Below are 22,245 nucleotides of genomic sequence, written 5' to 3'. Positions count from 1 at the left end.
TCACTCGCTTCCTTCAAATCAACAAACTGACTTATCTGCTTTCACACACACTCTTCTCCTTGGGTTATGTTCTTCATATTTCTCCTTCAACCTCTCGTATACTCTTTTATCTTTCCAATCCAGTATTTGTTCACATAAAGGCGCCATGCATCTATTTTTTTTTCCTGTTAGGGGCATCAATTGTAGTCCTGGCACATTTCATTTCTTAGGCATGAATAAGACATGAGAGCAGACGAAAAATCACTTTTAAATTACTTCAATACTATGTAAGATATAGTGCAAGATGTTTTTTTCCTAGTAGTACAGGTTTTGTTGGTATGGTAAAGACGTATGAGATTTTAATAACTGCATATACAAATACACAGTTATCCATATTATAGTTACCACTATATTCAACAAGGACGCATTAAATTAATCAAAAGTGACAGTAAATAAAGTTACAACAACAAAAAATTCAAATAAATGCTGTTCTTTTGAACTTTCTATTTATCAAAGAATCATTAAAAATGCATCACGGTTTCCACATATAATACTAAGCAGTGCAAAAATGTTTCTTGAGCAGCAAATCATCATATTCGAATAATTTCTGAAGGATCATGTGACACTGAAGACTGAAGTAATGATGCTGAAAATGCCGTACATTTTTAAATATATTAAAATAGAAACGTTATTTTAAATTACAATCATTTAAAATAGTTTGTACGGAATTTTTGATCCAATAAATGCAGCCTTGGTGAGCATAAGAGACTTCTTACCGACCCCAAACATATTAAACATTAGTGTATGTGTATTTGTATTTATGTATAGTTATATTATTTATTATCACATTTATTATTTATTTATAATGCTTCTGTGTATATATTTCAGATGACACCGGGGCTCATGGAGATTCAATGTAGCTTTAATTCACAGCACAAAACCATATTTCATCCATAACAATCATGACCATCTCTTCTTTTTTCTCTGCTGATACAGTTGGATCAGGACGCCGACCGGCCAGAGGGAAGAAACCATTAAAGGGTTAGGGTCTAGAATAGGCTTTTTTGTTTGATGCAAAGCCGCAGTTGGAACGCCAGATTGGATCATCCTCTAAAAGTGAACTATAGAATTTGGATGAATGCTAATTCACCAATTGCAAGCGTATTGTACTTTGTTGTGAAAGTAAAATAACCTTGAACACATTCAGATTATTCAAGGTCTTTATTGATATCCTCTGCATATGGCACTTTGCATCCAAAACTGGAATCCATAATGTCTGGAAGCTGCATTGAGCATTATAATGGGAGTGGAGCCAATGGTTTTAGCAGCTCAAGATTTTAATAAAGGCTCTGCGGAACTCAGTGTTGAACGTGGTGTAGATGATTGGATTGAGAGCGCTGTTGACGTAGCCGAGCCAAGTGAAGGCGCTGTAGACCTCAGGAGGAACATGGCAAGCTCTGCAGTGAGTGTTTAGGATGTGGGTCACAAAGAAGGGAAGCCAGCAAATAAGAAAAACCCCTGCGAGACAAAAAAGAAAAGAAAAGCATTCTTCAGTTACAAAAGGAGAAATTGAGGAGGGTGCTGGTCGATCTTTTCCATGCACCAGAAATATCATAAATGTGTCTATCACTTTATTCCTAAGTCTTTTGAAACCAGTGCAAAGCTTTGTGTGAAAAACATACAGAGCCCCTAAAGGGACATGGTGAAGGGAAAAAATATGAGAAGGAGAGAAAAATAATTGTCAATGCTTTTGAGAGCTTTTCAATGCTCTCCCAAATGTTTTGCGTTCCCCAGAGAAAGTTTGCATTCGCTGGTAAACCTTATGAGCTCTTTTTGAGAGTGAACGTAAAGTTTCTCGGGGAACGCAAAACATTTGGGAGAGAAAGCAAAAGCATTGACTTATTATTTTTCCTCCCATCTCATATTTTTATTCCACCTCCATGTCCCTTTAGGGGCTCCGTAAAACAGACCACTTTAGGTATATTAAGGAGTTCATGAAATAGATTCACTTTTGTTATCGTTAACTAAAACTATCTAAACTAACTAAAAATCCTTTACTGTATTTAAAATAAATCTGAAATAGATTATAAATTTTAGATGAAAAACTTAAAGGAAAATTCGAAATGTTGCTCTGGCAATTGAAATAAATTAAACTAAACTAAAAATAAATAAATTGAAGCCAAATAGAATTAGAACTTAAATTCAATTGAAACCTGAAAATATAAAAATAAACGCTAATTCATATATTTAATGATAATTATAATAGTGTATATAAATAATTCTAAAATAACACTGATTCATTTGTTAATGAATTGTTCTTTTGAGTCAGATCTTTTCAATGAATCAGCTGATCCAGTTCACAGAAGTAGTTTGAATGGCTTCTTACGAAATCACATATACGCAAAAAACAGTATGTGAAAAGAGTAGTAGCAAAAAGTACCGGATGACCTAGACCTAATTACCTACTCAGAGAGAATTTGATTTCGGACGCAGCCAATGATTCATTTAGAATCAGACTGATTCAGTTTTTGAGTTCTCACTGACTCAATGAACCGGTTGCAGTGGCAAACTGTATCAGTATATAATGACTTGTGAATTTTGGTCTGTTGCTCACATTAAACTATTCAATAACTTCAGCAGATTTTTGTGATAGCCTACTTTTTTGCCTTTTTGAGTGAACTATTCATTAAACCTCTAATTGTAAAGTCTTTTTACATGTAGGAATTTTGCAAATGACAAATAGCTTTGTTGAATTGACCACAGGCAAAATGGTCATGTGACAACCCTGACCAATTGAGGCAGCTGAGCCATTCTCTCGATCTATGACATCTGTCTCCATGAGTGTGATTTAATTTCCTCCTCAATTAAGCAGACATCTCAGATTACCATCACTGTCATTTATCACTTTACAGAACGCTGACTCACGGGTCATCAATTGACACTAATAGAGACTAATTGGTTGTCTGGTACTTGATGTTTTATAAAACTAAAATGTTGGAGACTTACTGTACTCTGTAGGTGTTGTATAAAGCTACTGGCATTCAGAGTCCTCACTATTCCCCAGGTTGCAATCTGACAAACTGTTGCACATGCCAGGCACAGACTGACTGAGCTCCATGGAGCGACTCTGCAACCCACTTTCAAAATGTCAAATGAAAAACTAAGTGAATCATTGTTTGAAAAAATAGTACGGTGGCATGTGCTCGGGTTGAGTGGGAGGGTTGGAGGAATTGTCAGGACACCCAATATGAAAGGAAAACAATTTTGAAATAGTGAAGATAAAAAAATCACGAAATCAATTTGCTGAAAGCAATCAGCAAGATGGTGAATTTCCTAAATTGCGTGTCCGTCCCCCACCCCTTCCTCTCACTTCTGCTGCTGTCTGTCTCAACCTCTATGAAAAAGTCTCCTCATCTGCTAGACGTGAGATAGGGATTAATATCAGTGTTGATAATGACGTACAACAGAGGTCGAGTTAATCAAGTCAATGAAATTACAAAATAAAATGCAACCAAATGTACCCTTGCTACCTTCACCTGGGATTCAATCACTGGATAAAATGCTCTTTCTAGAATCCTGATTTATATATTAACTGTTTTTAACATTGACGATAATAAGAGATGTTTCTTGAGCACCAAATCAACATATTAAACTGATATCTGAAGGATCACATGACACTGAAGACTGGAGTAATGATACTGAAAATTCTAATTTGCCAGCATGGGAATTAATTACATTCTAAAATATTTGAAAGTAGAAAACTTATTTTAAATTGTATTTTATATAAATGTTTTACAATGATACTGTTTTTACTGTATTTTTTTTATCAAATAAATGCAGCCTTGGTGACCATGAGACTTTTAAAAAAAACATTAAAAAACCTTACCAACCCCAACATTTTTAATGGTATTTAAGCAAGCTCTTCATGTGTATCTTTGACCTATTCATTTTAAGTGATTATTCATTGTAATGTATTATATAATACTGTATTACATATATGATCTTGCCAAGGCCACCAAGGGAAAACAGACGTGTTTAACCTTCCAAATGATGCACACAAAAGGCTTCGGGCCAAAACAAGATGTAACAAGGTGAATGTAAAGTGAGATTTCAAGTTCTACATAAATTGAGTCACTGTTGTTATGATGCTCGGGGCGACAAATGGAAGTAAAAAAAAAACAACAATGACATTTTATTATGCAAATAGCTGCAAAATGAAAAACCAAACACATCTCACCCAGAACGATGGCCAGCATCTGTGTGGCTTTCTTTTCCTTGGAGTGCATACTTCTACACCGGACCTGACTGGGACACACCATGACACTGCCGGGCGGACGCAGTGTGGTGTGTGTCCGTCCGTTTGACAACTTCTTCACCTCACAACTCCTAACTGTCACCTGCTCCTCGTCCCCACCTTCCTCTTCCAATTGGTTTCCATCTTGCTCAGTGCGAGCAAAGGACGCCTGGCTAATACTGCAGTAGTTGAGCGTGATCACAGGGGGCAGCAGTGAGTTTTCGGCAGGGGCGGTTTGAGGCCTCTTACGCCGCAGGCAGCTTGAGAGGAGCCGTGGACGCATCACCTGCTCCGTGCTTTCCTGAACACATAGGGAGATGAAATGTAAGCACACTGTGAAAAAAAAATCTGTTAAATTTACGGAAAAAAACTGGCAGCTGTGGTTACCAGTAATTTCCAGTAGAAAATACGGTAGCAACGTTTTAGGTTTTACAGACTTAAGGCCATTGCACACTGAGTCCGAAATTCGCATCCGAAATTTTCGCACGTTAAAAAAAAAATTCGACCTCACGTTGTGTCAATCACGCTTGCACACTGTCTACGAAACTTTCGTCCGTAATAAAAAAATTCGGATCGGGTTCGATTTTCTGCGTTTTTCGCATCCACAGCCAGTATTTTGAGAGTTTTTTTGACAATTCAGAGCCTACCGTACAAGCGAACGACAAAATCCAGAGTGGCGTCTGACCATAAGACAGTATATAAACGCGTCTGACAAGCAGACAAGTGTCTGTCACACGCCAGCCGTGTGTGTGTGTGTGTGTGTGTGTGTGTGTGTGTGTGTGTGTGTGTGCGCGCGTGTCCCCGTCCCCGTGTGTCCATACCTTAGACATACTGCCAGTCTGTTCAGGATCGATTGGTTCACGGAAATTGGTGGTCTTCTTTTTAATATGTGGAGTATCGCCAGCAAAGCATCAAACTGTTCCACTGACATTCTGAGGTACATTTTGAATCGCTCGGGATAATTTCGCAACTCCTTGATAAGGAGGTGAAACTCTCCTTCCTCTCGGCGCAATCTCAGGATTGGATGGACCCAATATTTCCTCTTTCTTTTTCTCTTTTTAAGAAGAAAGAGGGCAACAAAATCATCCTCACTGCTTGACGAATCCAATTTGAATTTGTTGCGTTTTTTTCCGCAAAGGTTTAATAAATACGCATCGGACTCAGTGTGCAAGGTTTCTGTGCGTGACGAATTTTAAGGCTGACGAACACGAAAAAACGCATACGAAAATTTCGGACTCAGTGTGCAATGGCCTTTAGACTTAAAATTTACAGTAATAAACCGTATTTCATTATTAATTTACCCACCTATTGAAGTATTAATTTCTGTTTTGTACCATTATTATACCAACAACCAACAATCACAGCAGTAATGAGAGTCACATGATCAATCAAAGCTCATCACAAGCAGATCTTCCACAAGAAAGTTAATACTAATATATATAGTAGCTACACAGTGTCATTCATAAACACCATCATCAAACATTAAACACCATCATGGTAACAATAAAAATACAATAAACATTAATTTAACAACATTAAATGTAACATAAAACCCTAATGTACATAACTGATTAGAAAAAAACTCAGAAAACTATGACGAAACATAGTTATTTCAACAAAAATACATCAAATGTGAAGTGTCACGCAGGGAATTGTGGGAATGTAAATTTACGTTTTTTCACTGTAAATTATACAATGACTTGTTCGTTTTCACTTCCAAAAACTGTAAATTTAACGGTATTAAATGTAATTACATTAAATGTACCATTAGATCTATCACAGTTATTTACCGTATATATTAAGGAAACTTTCTGTTAACCAATTAACAGTTTTTCAGTCTTTTACTGTTAAAATCACGATCATTTTTTACAGTGATACAAACTTCAAGGTGTGCTAAACATCTTTATTCCTGCTAGCATGTCTGTTCTATAATTAATTAGCACAAGGAGGTATGCTGTCCTCATTTCCTCGAATAGAATGATATCGTCTCAAGGACTACTGAGTATTTTTGTTGCAATGCAAAGCTGATTTCACACCGCCTTACACATTGCAGTAGTTTTGGATCACTTTTATTTTTGACTTTGCAATTCCTTAAGAAAGGGCAATGAGCCAGTAACCTTCAGGTTGTTTTTACAGCCATATCTTATTCAATTCTCTCATGTACTTTCCTATAACACAGCATTGGCATTAAATATAAAGCAGTATTGAGTAATACACTACTTTTTTTTATTAGACTTTTTAAATGTTTAAAAGGCTTTTTGAGTTTCAATCCCAGTGGATAGAAAGTCTTTCAGTCTAATTTGTGTTATGGACAGTTATATTAACTGGACTAGTTGAGAAACATAAAACATAAAAAAACTGGTTGAAGAACTTGTTGAAAAAATCGTTATCCTTAAATCTCTTTGTGGCCATTTGTCTTTCTCAAATCAACTAAACACACAGCAAAATATGTTTCTTAATCAGTATGTTGTCTTGTTTTCTAGTAAAAATATTAACACCTCTCTAAAACAAGATAAATTGACTTTTCACATCCTAATGATAAATAGTTTTTGTTTTAAGCATACATGTAACAAATGTAGTCACTTTTAGCCATTTTTTTCTGAATATTATATTAAACTTTTTAATATTAAAAGTACATTTATATTATTTTATTATTTCATTATAAATTATATTATTCTATTATATATTTTTAATAGGGCTGTCAGCTGTCAAGCGATTATATTTTTAAAATCGAATTAATTACATTATGTGCCAATTAATTTATCTAATAATCATAAATTATTCACATCAAATTTGGCAAATTATCCCCAAAAGATCATTTCAAGTCATTGTTGTGTTAAATGAGAACAGCATCAAATAGACATTACAAAAAGTAGCTTTATTATTTCATTAAGAATTTATTACTATCATGGTTATGGACTTTCAGTTTGTTTAATTAGTCATTTCGTTCACATGTTGTAATTTAATTAGTTAATCTTAAACTTGTCCAGCTGTTCCTTTTTAGTTCCATAATTTTTTCTTGTGTATAAATACTTCCTGTTTGGTTCAGTTTGAGGTCGTCATTCTATGTTAGTCGTGTTTAAGTTATCAGCTTTCTTCCTGAGTTTCCTATTAAAGGAATATTTTGTGAAATCATCTGTTTCAAGTCTCTTTGAATTCTAAAACTCGTGATAATTACACAAACTTTTAGGCTACAATTAACGGGCATATTTTTTTGGGGGGGTTTTTTCAGAAGGTGCATCTGAATTGCTATGTAGATTTATAAACCCGATCTCACAGCATATCGTACGTATTTTACGAGGTGGCTAATTCGTACAAATTCAAATGACCTCACTCGTAATAATTTGTATGATTTTTTTGCTAAATCGTTCATATTTTACGAGTTGCCCAGTTCGTATGAATTCATACGAATGACCTACCCCTGACCCCGTCCTTAAACCTACCCATCACTGAGGTTTAGACAAATCTGACGAATTGGTACAATCGTACTCACTTGTTCGAATTGGTCGTTAGATAGCATTGGATTTATGGACCAAAACTGTTTGGACTGTTAATAAACATTCTTTAAAATATCATCTTTTCTGCTCCACAAAAGAATAAAGTTATACAACTTTGAAACAACATAAGGGTGAGAAAAAAACAAACTATGATATTATTATCAATGAAATGAGACTCTAAATAAGAAACTAAAACTGCCAGTAGATGTCTAAATTAGTAAGTCTACGTCATTCATTTGATTCGTTCAAACAGATTCATTCAGGAATAAAGTAGGCTAAATGGTTCTCTTTGGGTGCTTCTCAATTCTTATTTGTGCATCCTCGTTTCCTTTCCTCACGTCTCAGCTCCACTCCCCCTATAGGATACGAGGGAAGGCTGCAAGGAAAGAAAATGAGGACGGAGGAATCGAATGAAAGCTTTTTTATACATTGGAATACTTGATCACTCTATCGTCACTTCACAGCGTCATCAGCAGCGCTCAAAGAATCTGCCCTTATGTTATGTTTGGTTATTAAAGAAATTCATAATAAATATTAATAAAGCAAGATACCCTGTTGAAATATGTGAGATGTGTGGTTTATATAAACTGAAAAGGTAAATTAAAATTATTGTGACCGATGTGAAAGGGGAATTTATACGTGCGTCACGTTTTGTCTCAAAAGCAGACAATATTGTCTCTAAAACATAACACAATATTTACTCCCTATTTATTGAACTATTAAAATCAAGATCACATTTGCACTTGTGCTATTCGGAACAAAAGCACCCGAACTGACAACATTTCCTATGGCTCTCTACTAAAGCTTGTTACTCCTTAACTTTGAAGTGACTCTTGTGGATACAGTTTCAACAAACAGAAGTGCCAGTGAAGGGAGTAAAGCACCAGCCAGAACAACTTGGGGGCCAAACGTCAGAGCCACAAATTTTCAGTTCATAGCTTACAGCCAGCGGGGATAAGTCTGTGGAGGCACGTCGACAGAAACACACCCGCTATGCTAAATCAGGAAGGAGAATGCTGCCAGCAATCTCAAAATACCTTGTAGGATTTCTTCACAGAGTCTTTTGCTCTGAGAAGGCTCATTTCATGCAAGATTAGAGTAAACACACACATTTCTATACACGCATGCAGGCACACAATGGTATACGCACATTTATCACATTGATCCTGATGGGGGAAAGGTCTCTTTTCTCTTTGTGAGTGCCATCTTGTAAACACGTCTCCTGTGGAGAGATGTTAAAGAGTCAGCGGGTGGAAAACAAAGGCAATGCAAAAGCATGCAAAACAAATTTGGGAAGCAGCTTTATAAATGTAAAAAAACAGGAAAAGATGCCTGAAGCAAGGCAGGGAAAATGAAGTAGGGCACTATGGAAAAAGAATCAGAAAAATCAGTTTTCACTGGATTCCAATAGTAGGCTGTGATGCTTCACTGAAGCTCATTATATGACTGGAATGGATCATCTATTTTATATTTCATCCATATTTCAGTTACTGACAACAATTTTAATTAGTTTTAGTTCACAATAACAACCGCAACCTTGAAACTCTTTGAACATTGGTACTGTCCGTCTGTTTAATTGTAAGTGACAAGTTATGCCTGTAAGTCCATGAACCTTTCGTGTTTTCTTTTTTTTTTTAAATAACCTTGGACCCCATTAACATTTTTCAAGTTTGTCCAGTGTTTGTCTTCCAAACAATATATTCTTTTGTGTCCCACAGAAAGTCACAAGTTTGGAACTGCTGTACATCAGGGTGAGTAAATTACAGAACTTTCATAAACTATTTCTTTAATAATTAAAAAAAAAACGAAAGCTGATAGTTTAATTTAAAATCTCAATGGTACAAAATCAATCAAGTTTTATTTATAGCTCAAATCATTTTTAAGTCCATGCTCGGATGTAATTTTCTTTATTAAAATTAGATAGGATGGGGAAAAAAGATCATAACAGTCTTTTTAACAGGAAGAAAAATATTCAGGGCAGCCTACAAAGCCTTTTCTCCATATCAAATTTTGCTCCAGTTAGCTGGAACTAAATCTTGCAATAAAATTCCTAGGGCGCGCAGCAGAATGGCTTTGCTGGAACTTTTCCAAAGACCTGATGTGCATCTCACTTTCACATGAAGCCAATGATGCAAAGGCCCTATCCGCTGATCTGGAATGTTGTTTCACTGAATAAAACAACCCAGTAATGTTTCCTAACAAAGACAGACTGGATTCCAAGCTTCTTTGAATTTAAGTGAAATGTAATGCGGTGTTTCGATCCAAGATAGCCAGAGTTGGAGCTTAAATGCATTTCCAATCTATACTTACCACCGGTAACAGATACTTCTAGTCATTATGCACTGTTATTGGTGGATTATGTGTGTTTTAAGTAGAGTAGAGAATCCAAAACAGCTTGAGGAGATTATGTGTAGATGTGAAATGTGAGAAAATCTACTCTTACCGCTGATGGCGGCGCGGATGCTGGCTGAACTTTTCCACCTTGACGGAAGGTGATTCTCTTCCGTCTTCGTCTGAGAAAGATGTAGATGCGGACGTAGACCAGAAGGGTCACCACGAACGGCAAGTAAAACGACACCACGGAGGAGTAGATCACAAAATCGGGATTTGAAATCGAGCACACTGTAGGGTCATCTGTAAGAAACACACATGAAACACATCATTACTGCAAAGTGCGACTGTCACGATTATGTTCTGTTTAGTTTTTCCTGTAGTGGTAACCTAAAGGTTGCTGGTTCGATTCCAGAGCTGGTGGGAAATGACTGAGGTGCCCTTGAGCAAGGCACCTAACCCCTAATCGCTCCCCGGGCGCCACACAAAGGCTGCCCGCTGCTCTGGGTGTGTGTATCCACGTTTGCAGTGTGTGTGTTAACTACTCACTACTCTGCTCCTAATGTGTGTGCATTAACTTGGATGGGTTAAATGCAGAGGTCAAATTCCAAGTATGGGTTACCATACTTGGCCGTCACGTGTCACTTTCACTTTCACTTTCACTTTCACTTTCACTTAGTGTCTGTATGAGTTCTACCAGAAAGACTCGGGAGAATAAATACTGTGACAATTACACATTTATTAACAGCCCTGCAAGCAATTAAGTTATTTGGCGTAGGCCCCGTCCGTATCTCGCAATCTGAGGGTGGGACTCTGCATATCCTGCCTGAAGACAAAGGCAGGGGCGCAGCTGACCCCCTGTGAGGTAGAGGAAGGGACCATCCTGGTGGTGGTGGTGGGGAGGATGGAGGGAAGGATCCGTCTTAGAGGTGGTGGGGAGGATGGAGGTGAATGGAAGCGTCAGCATCTGCGAACTCAAACGTGTGTAAGAACTTATGCTAACGCTTTCATTTCTCGTTAGTTTCTATGGTTACTGATTAATTAATATTTGACCGGCTGTTCCTGTTTAGTTCCTTCATTTTACTACATGTATATGTTTTCCCTGTTCTGGTTATTGTTTTTGTGAATGTGAATGTTACTCCTGAGTTTGCTTTTAAAGACTGTGTATTTCATCATATCCTTCGTTGTGCGCTTTTTACAGCCACCATTCCATGACAGAATAACCGACCACTTGAAAACGAGTAAAAAGAAAGAAACTATGGAATCAACAGCACTGCGCCCCCTGAATATGTTGGGGTATTTGAGCTGGATGCTCCGACACGGCGGCCTCTCCCTCACAGCCTGCAAACCCAATGCAGTCACAGAGGTTGTCCCAGAACCAGAGCCGGATAACATCAAAGCCCCAGAGTCTACACATGCCGATCAGTCCATCTCAGAGCCAGGAGCGGATCTAAACCTTATAGATCTGTGGTCCTCGGATCAAGTTCCCACCCTTGAATCCTCATCTTCTTCGCCGTTCCCGTCCGGGGATAATCGTCTTCCGCCGAATTGTTCCCACATGATTTCCTGGTCCCATCTCCTCCGCTGGTTACGGCCAGATCCCTGGATCCGTCGGCACCACTGGTGTCGTCTAGCTCCTTGGCTCTGCCCCTGCCGTTAGCTCCTTGCGATTGGTCAGCTTCACCTCTGGCTTCTCCTCCACCGGCTCAGCATGAGGCCGAGTCCCCGTCTCCACCTTGGCCTGTCAACCCGTCGGCTGCATCCCGGCTCTGCGTTCCTCATCTCCACCATGGCCCGTCTGCCCTAGGACTCCTCTAGGCTCCCTCGTCCATCTGGATCAGCCTCGGTCGGTCGGCGCTCAGCTTCCGCTATGGACTTCCAGGTCTCTGGCTGTGCCTTGACCCTCCATCCCTTCGGCTCCACCAGGATTCTCCTTCCCTCTGGCTTCTCCATCGTACTCGATTGCTCCATCACCGCCCTGGTCAGCTGAGTCCCCGTCTCCGCGAGCCAGCAGCTTCACCTCGGGCTTCCGAGCCGTGGATGTTGCCCTGGTCCTTCAGCCTCTCTGCTCCGCCGCCCAGCCCTGCAGGCAAAGTTCCACCCTGGCTCCTCCCACTGTCGGCTCCACCATGGTGTTTGTCTCTGACTTCTCCTGGTCGTCCCTGTCCATCACCAGTGGAGAGTCCACGGCCACCTCCAAAGCCCCCTTCCTTCTCTGTTGGACATTATACGTTGCGAGGACGCATCTTTCCGAGGGAGGCGTAATGTCACGATTATGTTCTGTTTAGTTGTTCCTGTCATATCTGTATAAGTTCTCGTTAGTTTCTACGGTTACTGATTAGTTCATCTTTGTCCAACTGTTCCTGTTTAGTTTCCTCAATTACTATGTGTATATATTCTTCCTTTTCTGTTCAGCCCTTGTTATTGTTGTGAATGTTCCACCATTCCGTGATAGCGACGCAACAGTAGATACATTTAGAAATTTGTTGTGATTCTTTTGTTTGCTGTTATTGTAAAATATTCCATTGTATAGCAATGTAATTAAGATTGAATATCACAGATATGAAATAATAAATAGTGTGGATGTATGCAATGATGCCAGCTGTGTCAGTATTATCAATACTCTTATCAGCAGTAATCGGCGACGTATAAAATTGTTTCTGCGCCAACATAATTAGACCCTCAAAGTCCTTCCCTCCCATCTGCAGTACATGCAGCCCAAGCAGAACAAATCGCATGCATATCTAGGAGGCTTGCGTGTGTGAGAGAGATGACATTCATTATATCTCACCGTGAAACTAATTAACTGATTACTCTAATTAAATGGATGATTCATTTCTTCGCAAACTAATTTATTGACATCTGATGGAAGCTCACTAAAAGCGTGTTAAGTAGGTGACTTACAGTCAAGCTACCCTTTTGAAAAATAGATACACTACAAACTATTAAAGACAAGATGCAAACTAGACTAAAGCTATTAAAAAACTTAAAAACTAAAATTTGAGTTAAAGTTGTTTTGGGTTCATGGAAATGACACTACTACTATGATTTTTTTATGTATTTAAAGTTATGCTCACCAATTAAGGCTGCATTTGATCAAAAATACAGTAAAAACAGTAATATTGTGAAGTATTATTACAATTGAAAATATTTTTTTATTTTAGTATATTTAAAAAATATATTGGAATGATTCTGAAGGATCATGTGACACTGAAGATTGGAGTAATGGCTGCTGAAAATTCAGCTTTGCCATAAATTACATTTTAATATATATTTAAATAGAAAACTGCTGTTTTAATTTGTAATAATGTTTCCCAATATTACTGCTTTTACTGTAATTTTGATCAAATGACTTTTTTTAGATTCAGATTTTTGTCCAATCAAATGCTAACAAGTAATAACAAGTAGCAAATCAAGTCCATGGCTGAGGTAACTATTGGCTATTACAGAACACATCCCTTCATTATGTTGTCTTCCTTCCTTCCGTCCTTCCTAAAAAATTACATGATCAATAGGTTATGGCAAATGTTTTTACCTTTTTCATAAGATATACAAGATTAAACATTTTAAGTCAGTTTAATGTAATTTAAGTTGAAATGACTTAAACATTAAAGTTGATTGAACTTAATTTACGGCAGCAACTTTTTTTTCCCCTTTTTTTTTCAGTGTTTGCGAAACACAAATTGATGCCATTGCCAATACTTTTGGCCACAGCTGTATATAGTCAACCCCATTTGCTATGATTTAGGCCTGTACAATATTCCATCCCTGCAAGCAATGGAAGCAATGATTTCACACTATTGGACAAGTGCAGTGGTTCTCAACTGGTTTTGCTTCAGGAAGCAGACTGTATTGGGCAAGCTAACTATGCATGATAATATGGTAATTTGCATGTGTTTGCATTTTATTTAGCATTATTTATTAGAGCACCAATGACCCTTGAGTCACAGCCCACCAGTTGACCTGGAGCTCACCTGTAGTGTTGAATCCAAACAGTAGAGGGCAGGAGACTGCAAAGGCGAGGACCCAAACTGTGGCAATCATAACTGAAACCCTTTTGCGAGAGCTGTGAGTGGTGTTGTATAGCACGGGCATCACCACAGCCGTATACCTTTACAGAAGGAAGAATTAATCTCAGAGAAGTCTTGGGAATACTGATCAGGAAAAGGTCACACTCACTGAAGCACGAAAGTGTGAGTTATGAGATTAAATGAAAACTTTTAAATGACCCCACAAAGTATTTTTTCTGTATCCGTTCTGATATGAAAGAAAAGATCAAAGTCAATTTCAGATAAGCTTTCACTGCAATGCTTTTTTTCTGGATCTGCCACGAAGTGTTAAAAAGAAAATATCTAATTAAAAATGAATAAGTCAGGACGAAAGAGAACGTGCAACATCTTTGCAACGAAGAGCGATTAATTATGCTCGACCCCTATCAGCAGGATGATATGCAATTGTATTAGCTTTTCGTGATAGTTTTTTTTAAATCTGCAGCAGCACACTGCTTTTATAAGTAGAATACCAGAGGAAAGAGGGGGGAGAACCAGGCTAGTCTGAAAGGCATAATCAACCTAAATATATGCCTTTCTCTCCCCCTGGCTCAATACATTCCCCTGCACTCTGTATCATACATCTTTTTGTCTTTTCTACTGAATCGTTTTCTCACAGCCTTTCCATTTCGTACTATTTGATCAGGCCATTACACCCCCCAACCCCCCCACCCCCCAACTAATTAAACTTCTATATGTTTTCACACTCATGCCATGCAGTCAAAATTAAAACATAGGCCCCTACCTGCTCTATCTATGAAGGTGTTAATGACACACCTGTCACTGCAGGGATTTGCTGATACCATATTAAAGGAATATTTTGGGGTTGAAAGCTCGAACAGCATTTGTTGATAACCACAAAAATGAATATTCACTTTCTCCTCTTTGTTTGCTGGGTGTATCTCGCCTCATGGCGAGATCGCTCACCGCCTCTCCTCTGCGCACAGGAGAGATCCATTATTTGATTATATTTGAATGTTAATCTTTGATGTTGTTTATTATCTTATGTGTAATTGTTGTTCGTTTGACTTTCCTATTAAAACTTTACGGCGTGATTGGAAGTCAGAAATGCAGTCAATCGTTATGTTCGGTCCTTAACTTTTGTCGGATTTAAACGAGCTAAAGTTGGTTAAGGGCCGTAACATATTATTCACAAAACCTGGAATATTCTTTTAATAAAAAGGAACCACAAAAAAATAAATAAATGAAATACACATTTATTATTATCCCCCTACCTGTCGATGCTGATGGCACACAGGTTGAGAATGCTTGCAGTGCACATCATCACATCCAGGGTTACAAAGACATTGCAATACAAGCGACTGAAGAGCCAATCTCCGCCAACCACCTGCACAGGTACAACATGGTCATATTAAGGGACCAGATGCACAAAAAAATTGAAAGGAAAAGGATATACATATGAAATATGTCTAACTAAACTAAGCCTCACTGATTCTCCAATGCAAGTAAGGAGATAACTCTTTTTGAGAGTCTCAGCTTTTATCCCAAACTCCCTTTGCAAATAATGAGTGCTCCACAGTCAAACAGACTCTTGGTCCAGCTCTCAGAGGGTCTACGACGATAGTGTCCATCCGGGTGGCAAGGGAGATAATAAAGCTCCGGCAGAGATGAATGGGCTGGCTGCATGCTCCTGAATCAGACCGCTAGGCTAGGTATTTGTGGAACGTCACGACGGGAAGAATCGTCTTTTCTCCCTTACTGGCACTAATCAAGAGCGGCACAATGCCTCCTACTGCAACCATTCACAAGATGTGCTGCCAAATTTAATCGAGTAGGAATGCAGTCTCTGAATGAATGTTTTGAACTGTGAACCAACAAATCCAGGGAAGAGTGAAGGGAATTTGATATTACACTGTGAAAATTATAGTGTAGTTGCTGTAACTGTAAAATTAATCAGGTTGATTTAGTCATACTAAATAATATTTAAACAAAAGGTGTAACGTTTGTCAATTAAAGGGATTTGCCAATTTCATTTGGGCCCCAAAAATGAAAATGTTGTCATCATTTACTCACCCTCAAGTTAATCCAAACCTGTATGAATTTCTTTCTTCTGCTGAACACAAAAGAAGATATTTTAATGAGTATGGGTAACCAGATAGTGGACGGTATTGACTTTCATAGTGAAAAAAATAAATAAATAAAAATACTATAGAAGTCAATGGCTACAGTCAACTCTCTGGTTACCAACATTCTTCAAAGCATCTTCTTTTGTGTTCAACAGAAGAAGGAAATTCATGCAGGTTTGAAACAACTTGATGGTGAGTAAATGATGACATAATTTTCATTTTGGGGTGAATTATCCCTTTAATTTAACATTTAATGTTAAAATATTTTAGGCTAATTAACAACTTTTTTACTGTGTAGATCAAATGCTTAATGATTTGAAGCTCTGAAAGTAAAACTGCTAATGGTTCTGATGGATTAAAGAGTTTAACCCTTTGACCATAGCAAAGGGTAACTAATTATTGATGACTTAGAGGACATATTGAATGAAGTACGACTTGATAGATTTGAGAACCATTATCTGCTGCTCTCCAGTCTATAAGCTTTCAGATAATGATTTAAGTCTCGTTTCTTGTGTCAATTTCAAGTACTACAAACTATTGATGTAAGAAAATAATTGGAAGTCTTAACTGATTATAGCACAGATTTGTGTCCCTTAAGACATGGAGACAGTGGGAAATAAATTGTATGATTTTTTTGTTTTAATTATTTTTTAATTACTTTTAATTAATTGTTTGGCGAATTTTCATGGACAAAATGCAGTCATTTCAACAGGAATCCTCACAATCTGGAATTTCTCTTGAGGACGTAAGATTTCCCCAAGCAGATTTCACAGATTCACTGCGTTGACCAACATAAAGCTGCTTGGTTTGAAAGTGACTTCTGTGTGAGCTTAATGCCCAAACTTCTGTGTGAGCTTCACATCGCTACACTATTGACAATAGACAATTGTCCTGGTTTTGCCAATGAAATTTCACGAATGTGACGGCACCATAACATGGCTTTGTCCATTCAATCATTATGTGTAAGGCACAAAGTGATGGTGATGAAAAAACTGTTTTTAAAGTACTTTAACTTTTCCAGTATAGAGTTTCCCACGCTCAGTGGATCTCAATAACTACATCTGTATTTTAAATTTCTGAGTTGAGGGAATGAATCGGTTCATCCTAAACAGCCCTCTGTCTCATATGCAACGTTGGGAAGTCTGGTTCATTCTAGTGAATCGGCTCATCCTAAATGTTCATGTCTCATATAACGCTGGAAAGTCAGATTCATTCTAGTAAATCAGTTTGTTCGGATGGTTCATGTAAATGAACAGATTAAAAACATTATTCACAGATTTGAGTCCCTGGAATATGTTTTCAACTTGCTGTAAATGTACCTGTTCAAGATTGACACTGTCACCCAAATTGACATTATTCACTCACTCGATCAAAAAACTGCTTAAAAGAATAGTTAATTTCCACAAACAATACCTACAAGAAATTCCCCAAGAAAGTCCAGTCTATTTCCTTGTACATGTCATTAAGTTACCAGGCAATACTTAAAAACACTGTATCTAATTTATTTGTTGAGTTTCTTTTAATTAGGGGTTCAAGCACATAGCACTGAAACCCTATTATAATTGTTAGAATTTCTCTCCTAAAAGTGATCGGACAGACCAAACCATAAGTCGTAGAGACTTGAAACTTTTGAGGGATGGTAGTACCCACCCCATTTGGCTCATAACTCCTAAACCATTCAACGCAGACTGTGTCTTATATCACGAAATTGGCAACATTTTCTGGGATTTGGGATTTTTCTAAAAAACTATAGCGAACTTGTCCAGTGCAGAAAGATTCTCTGGAGTCTGTTTGTCAATAATATATTTTTTTTTAAGTCAAAATTTCCATTCACATCCACAACGGGAAGTGGGTGTGGCCACTTTTACTAAAATAGCTTTTCTAACTTTAGTTAGTGTGTAATGTTGCTGTTTAAGCATAAACAACATCTGCAAAGTTACAATGCTCAAAGTTCAAAGCAAAGGGAGATATTTTCTTTTAAAGAAATTGCTTTTTAAGAACTATAACAAACGGCTGGTAGGGACAACACGACATTCCTTCATTGTTAGTGACATCAGAAACCCTATAATGTACATAAACCCCTCCCCTGGGTACGCGATTTATAGATTATCATGTCAGAATATGCTAAGCAATGACAAGAAGATAACTACACATAAGCTACATAAATTCATCAACTAACCATTCAGAAACGTCTTGTTGCATTCTACATGTTGTCACTTCTTCTTGAGTCTATCAATCATTGTCTGAATCCGGTTTGAACATAAAAGGCTAAAAGTTTTAGAAATTTTCAGTGCACGTCTGTGTGAGGTAAAAGAACACAAACTGTTGAAGCTCCGCCTTCTGTGCTGGGAGCAGCAGCTCATTTGCCTTTAAAGGAACAGACACAAAACGGTGCGTTTTGGCTCACTCTCAAAAAGTGACAATTTTAACATGCTATATAAAATATCTGTGGGGTATTTTGAGCTAAAACTTCACATACACACTCTGGGGACGTCAAAGACTTATTTTACATCTTGTGAAAAGGGCATTATACCACCCCTTTAAATATCGGAAATTATTTAAAAAACCTACTATCGCGAACTATAGTGTTAGGTTTTTGGCACAAAGTCGATAACTGTTAAAAAGCTTTAAAACGTATATTTCCTTAATAAATTGCCTGTATTGGCTGTAAATGGTCTTTTCCATATGATCTAAGAGGTTACATGCTTGCTAAATGTGCTTAAAGGCCTTAAAGTGCTCGAACCCTGAAATATAGCTCGCAGCTACATTTACATTTAGTAATTGTTATTGTTAATACCAACAACAAAAAAACACCCTGGACTAGGCTACAGCAGGTTCTGGTGTACTCACTTCCAAATAGACGGCCCAGGGCATAACCAGTGAAGCAACCAAGAGATCAGCAACTGCCAGACTGACCACCAGGTAGTTGGTGGTGGTCTGGAGAGCCTTCTCACGAAGCACAGCAATACACACTAGAACATTCCCAAATACAATAGCCAGGATAAGTAGGGAATAGAGCATGGCATAGTAATTCCTCTTCCCATCTTCAATGCCTGATACCAGGCTGTAGTTTCCTCCAGAAGTTAGATAATGTTCTGACTCATTCCACAGCCATTCACTGCTGCTAAACATTGCCATGAGTGTGGAAGATCTGGGAAGAGAGAACAGTTTTTCACTTTTGGGAAATCAAAAACATAGACAACATGTTTTGTCGCATCTCTAGGGTGTCTACTGAGACTTGATACTCTTTGAAACATTGCGTTTATGCTGACATCCCTGAATGTTATATTCTGCAAAGAGACTTGGTAACACTTCACTGCTTGAGACATGACAGGCTGCTTGGTGTCTTCACAGTGCAGCTTTTATACCTTTGAAATTTCTATTTATTGATTGCAGCAATAAAAAACAAGATATCGTAATATATATATATGAAGGCTCATTTGGAGAGCCATGCTTTATAGCCTAACTTGTATTGCCACAATGTACACCTGCTCATCCAGTCTCATCCAGCTCATATTATGCAACCCTTTACATTTGGAATTCAGTAATAAATTATGGCTAATAATACAGAAAATGTATTCAAGTAAAAAATAGTCAGTCTAGATCAATGTTAAATCTTATGAAGGTCAGAGAAATATAGCTATAATAAACATAAATTATAATTTATTAATCTCGAAATTTAACTAAATCTTAAACATGGATGATGTTCCAAAATGCATTGCAGATAAAAAAAAAATCTAAAAGTTGCAATGTTGGTTCATAAAGGCACACTCATTGACGCCAAGGGGGAAAAATCATGGTGATGATCTGCACAAATGTTAACGCATGCATTTAATTAGTTAATGGATAACATCCATTTATGTGCTGCATTCCAGAGGCAGATTACACGATTTACAATGTGTCTACCTGTTAGGCATCTCCAGCGAAGAACCGAAACAGAACCACCTCAGAATGCACTTTCCCTGAGATTAAAGTTATCCGTCCAGTCGCTTTTCGCGCAAGCCGTTGATGCTGAGGAAGGGACTCCATCCTTAACGCGCACCGGGCGAGCGCGCAATATGTGAAACTTATTAAACCACAGCTCCAATAAATACTTCCACTCGTTGCTTTTGTTCACTGAATAACCAGCACCCAAATGGTTTCGCACAGAGCTTGATTCGGATGTTTGGTTAAAGCCGAGGGACGAGCTTCATTCCATCTCCAAGAGGTATTTTACGCACGAAGCATCTGCTTTCGTTAGTTCAGTGCTTGATGGTAGATCAAATATATTTTGAAGTGAATCCAGGTAGGTAAAAGAATAAAACAACATCTCAAAAATCCCAATTGTAAATCATGGCATAGCTCTAAAGGTATTCGCGTCCCGCTGACGATTCGAAGGATGTCTACAGCCTACACGGTTCCCTCTCAGGCTGTGATCATAACGACTGTCTGAAAATAGCAGTTACCTGTGACAGACTCAGCAAACCTGTTAACAGCACAAGAGCCACACCGAGTTCACCTGATAATAGCACGTTAAAATTAATTTCTTACTGAGAATATAATTGCGTAATTATGGGATTTTGGAGAGACTAGTGGTCGCACTTTTTACTGTTGAATATTTTCAAGGTATAGGTTTATTATTGAAAGTAAGTTATAGGCATTTTCTTTAGTCTTGGCAAAAAGCTATTTAATATTTTCACCGTTATTGCCCAGAGGGGAAAAAACATACTGTTCATTAAACACAATGTGCTCCAAATAGGCATGTTGTCAATAGGGGGTAATTTGTCATTAACCTGATATAAATGAGGGTTTATTAATCTCAAATAGAAATTTGTCACAATGGAACCTGCCATTAAACCTAACAAAACAACAAATAATAGCCTACATAAAAAAGCTGTAGAGAAACAGCAAGTAAATAAATAAACAGCAAAAAATAAAAAGGGTTACCTAAAATATCAAACTATTATTTTGGCCAACAATTATTGTAATTAATAATTAATTTGTACAAATGTATAACATTTAAAACACATAACTTCATTAAAATGTGACAACTTACCCCTACCAAATATTTATGACAAATACCCTTCTCCTGATAACACAGTTTAACACTTCAGTTAAAATTCGTACAGCTGACCCTTCGAAAACATATTTTAAAATTGAATTTTAAAAGGTTTTCACCTTGGTGTTTAAAACCAGCATACAAAACCACTGCTAGAGAAAACACATTTGTGAAATTGTATTTTTGACTCAAAACTTTTTAAATACTAAGATAGAATGCGCTGTGACAACTTGCCCCACTCTCAGTATCTTCTCTTATACTGATTTGATATGGGGGAGGTTTTTAGCAAGCAAAGAGGTCAGAAAATCAGGAACAAGAGCAAAGGAGAGAAACTAAAATGAAATCGAGATTTGGAATATGGAAAAAACATGAAAGCAAATAAACCCCAGGCATATTTAGGTCCCCTGTGGCAAACATAGAAATTAGTTTTAGATTTTTTATTTTACAAACCGGCTCAGTGGTGTGGAGCCCATTATGGCTGGGGCGAAAGTGGCACGGCCACATTTATCATACTGTTCTTATCGTTCAGGGAAGAACAAGGCTAAGGCTCAGATAACGTGTGCCAAATCCAATATCTGGACAGCTATTGCTTACATCTGATGAACTACCAATTACTGTTACCTGTAACTCCTCAATAACAGTGCTCTATGAGTTGACACTCAAGTAATTCTCTCCAGGATGGATGAAGGAAGGTGTTGATTTGATTGCACTGCAGTCCAATGAAAAATGTGCCTTGATCTGTGTTCAGTATCAGTCTGACAGCTATTTACTAAGATGCAGCCGACCACATCCAAACAGCCACCAGTGAAATGAGCATCATGACCGTGAAACCCTGCTTGCTGGCCATTAAACGCTCCCTTATTTTGCCTAATTGCATTACTGCCACCAAGTGGTAACAACGACAGAATGCAGAAGGGCAAACTAAAACTGTATGATCAGTAAGTCATGGCAACTTTTTTTTTTTTTGCTT

The 22,245-nt window shown here is 37.8% G+C and overlaps 1 protein-coding gene across 1 annotated transcript; it reads right to left on the bottom strand.

Moving 5' to 3' along the window:
• Positions 1-1,024: 1,024 nt before the first annotated feature.
• On the bottom strand, positions 1,025-21,372 carry drd3 (dopamine receptor D3). The gene is made up of 8 exons (XM_082184221.1): positions 20,144-21,372; positions 19,088-19,388; positions 15,386-15,498; positions 14,076-14,212; positions 10,214-10,404; positions 8,921-8,992; positions 4,217-4,574; positions 1,025-1,497 (listed from the first exon to the last, which is right to left on the bottom strand). Exons 1-8 carry the CDS (start codon positions 20,152-20,154, stop codon positions 1,301-1,303), a joined length of 1,380 nt encoding a protein of 459 aa, XP_082040347.1. The 5' UTR covers positions 20,155-21,372; the 3' UTR covers positions 1,025-1,300.
• Positions 21,373-22,245: the final 873 nt, after the last annotated feature.

Source organism: Leuciscus leuciscus (genome assembly GCF_965113295.1).
Source record: "Leuciscus leuciscus genome assembly, chromosome: 11".
NCBI lineage: Eukaryota > Metazoa > Chordata > Actinopteri > Cypriniformes > Leuciscidae > Leuciscus > Leuciscus leuciscus.
This window is presented reverse-complemented; position numbering and strand designations above follow the sequence as displayed.

Bases quoted from the DNA above. Each gene is read 5' to 3' on its own strand.
- drd3 (XM_082184221.1), bottom strand. The intron at 15,499-19,087 runs GTGAGTACACCA...GTACCTGTGCAG, and splicing joins CCTGGGCCGTCTATTTGGAA to GTGGTTGGCGGAGATTGGCT. The intron at 8,993-10,213 runs GTAAGAGTAGAT...ATCTCTCCACAG, and splicing joins CATCCGCGCCGCCATCAGCG to GAGACGTGTTTACAAGATGG.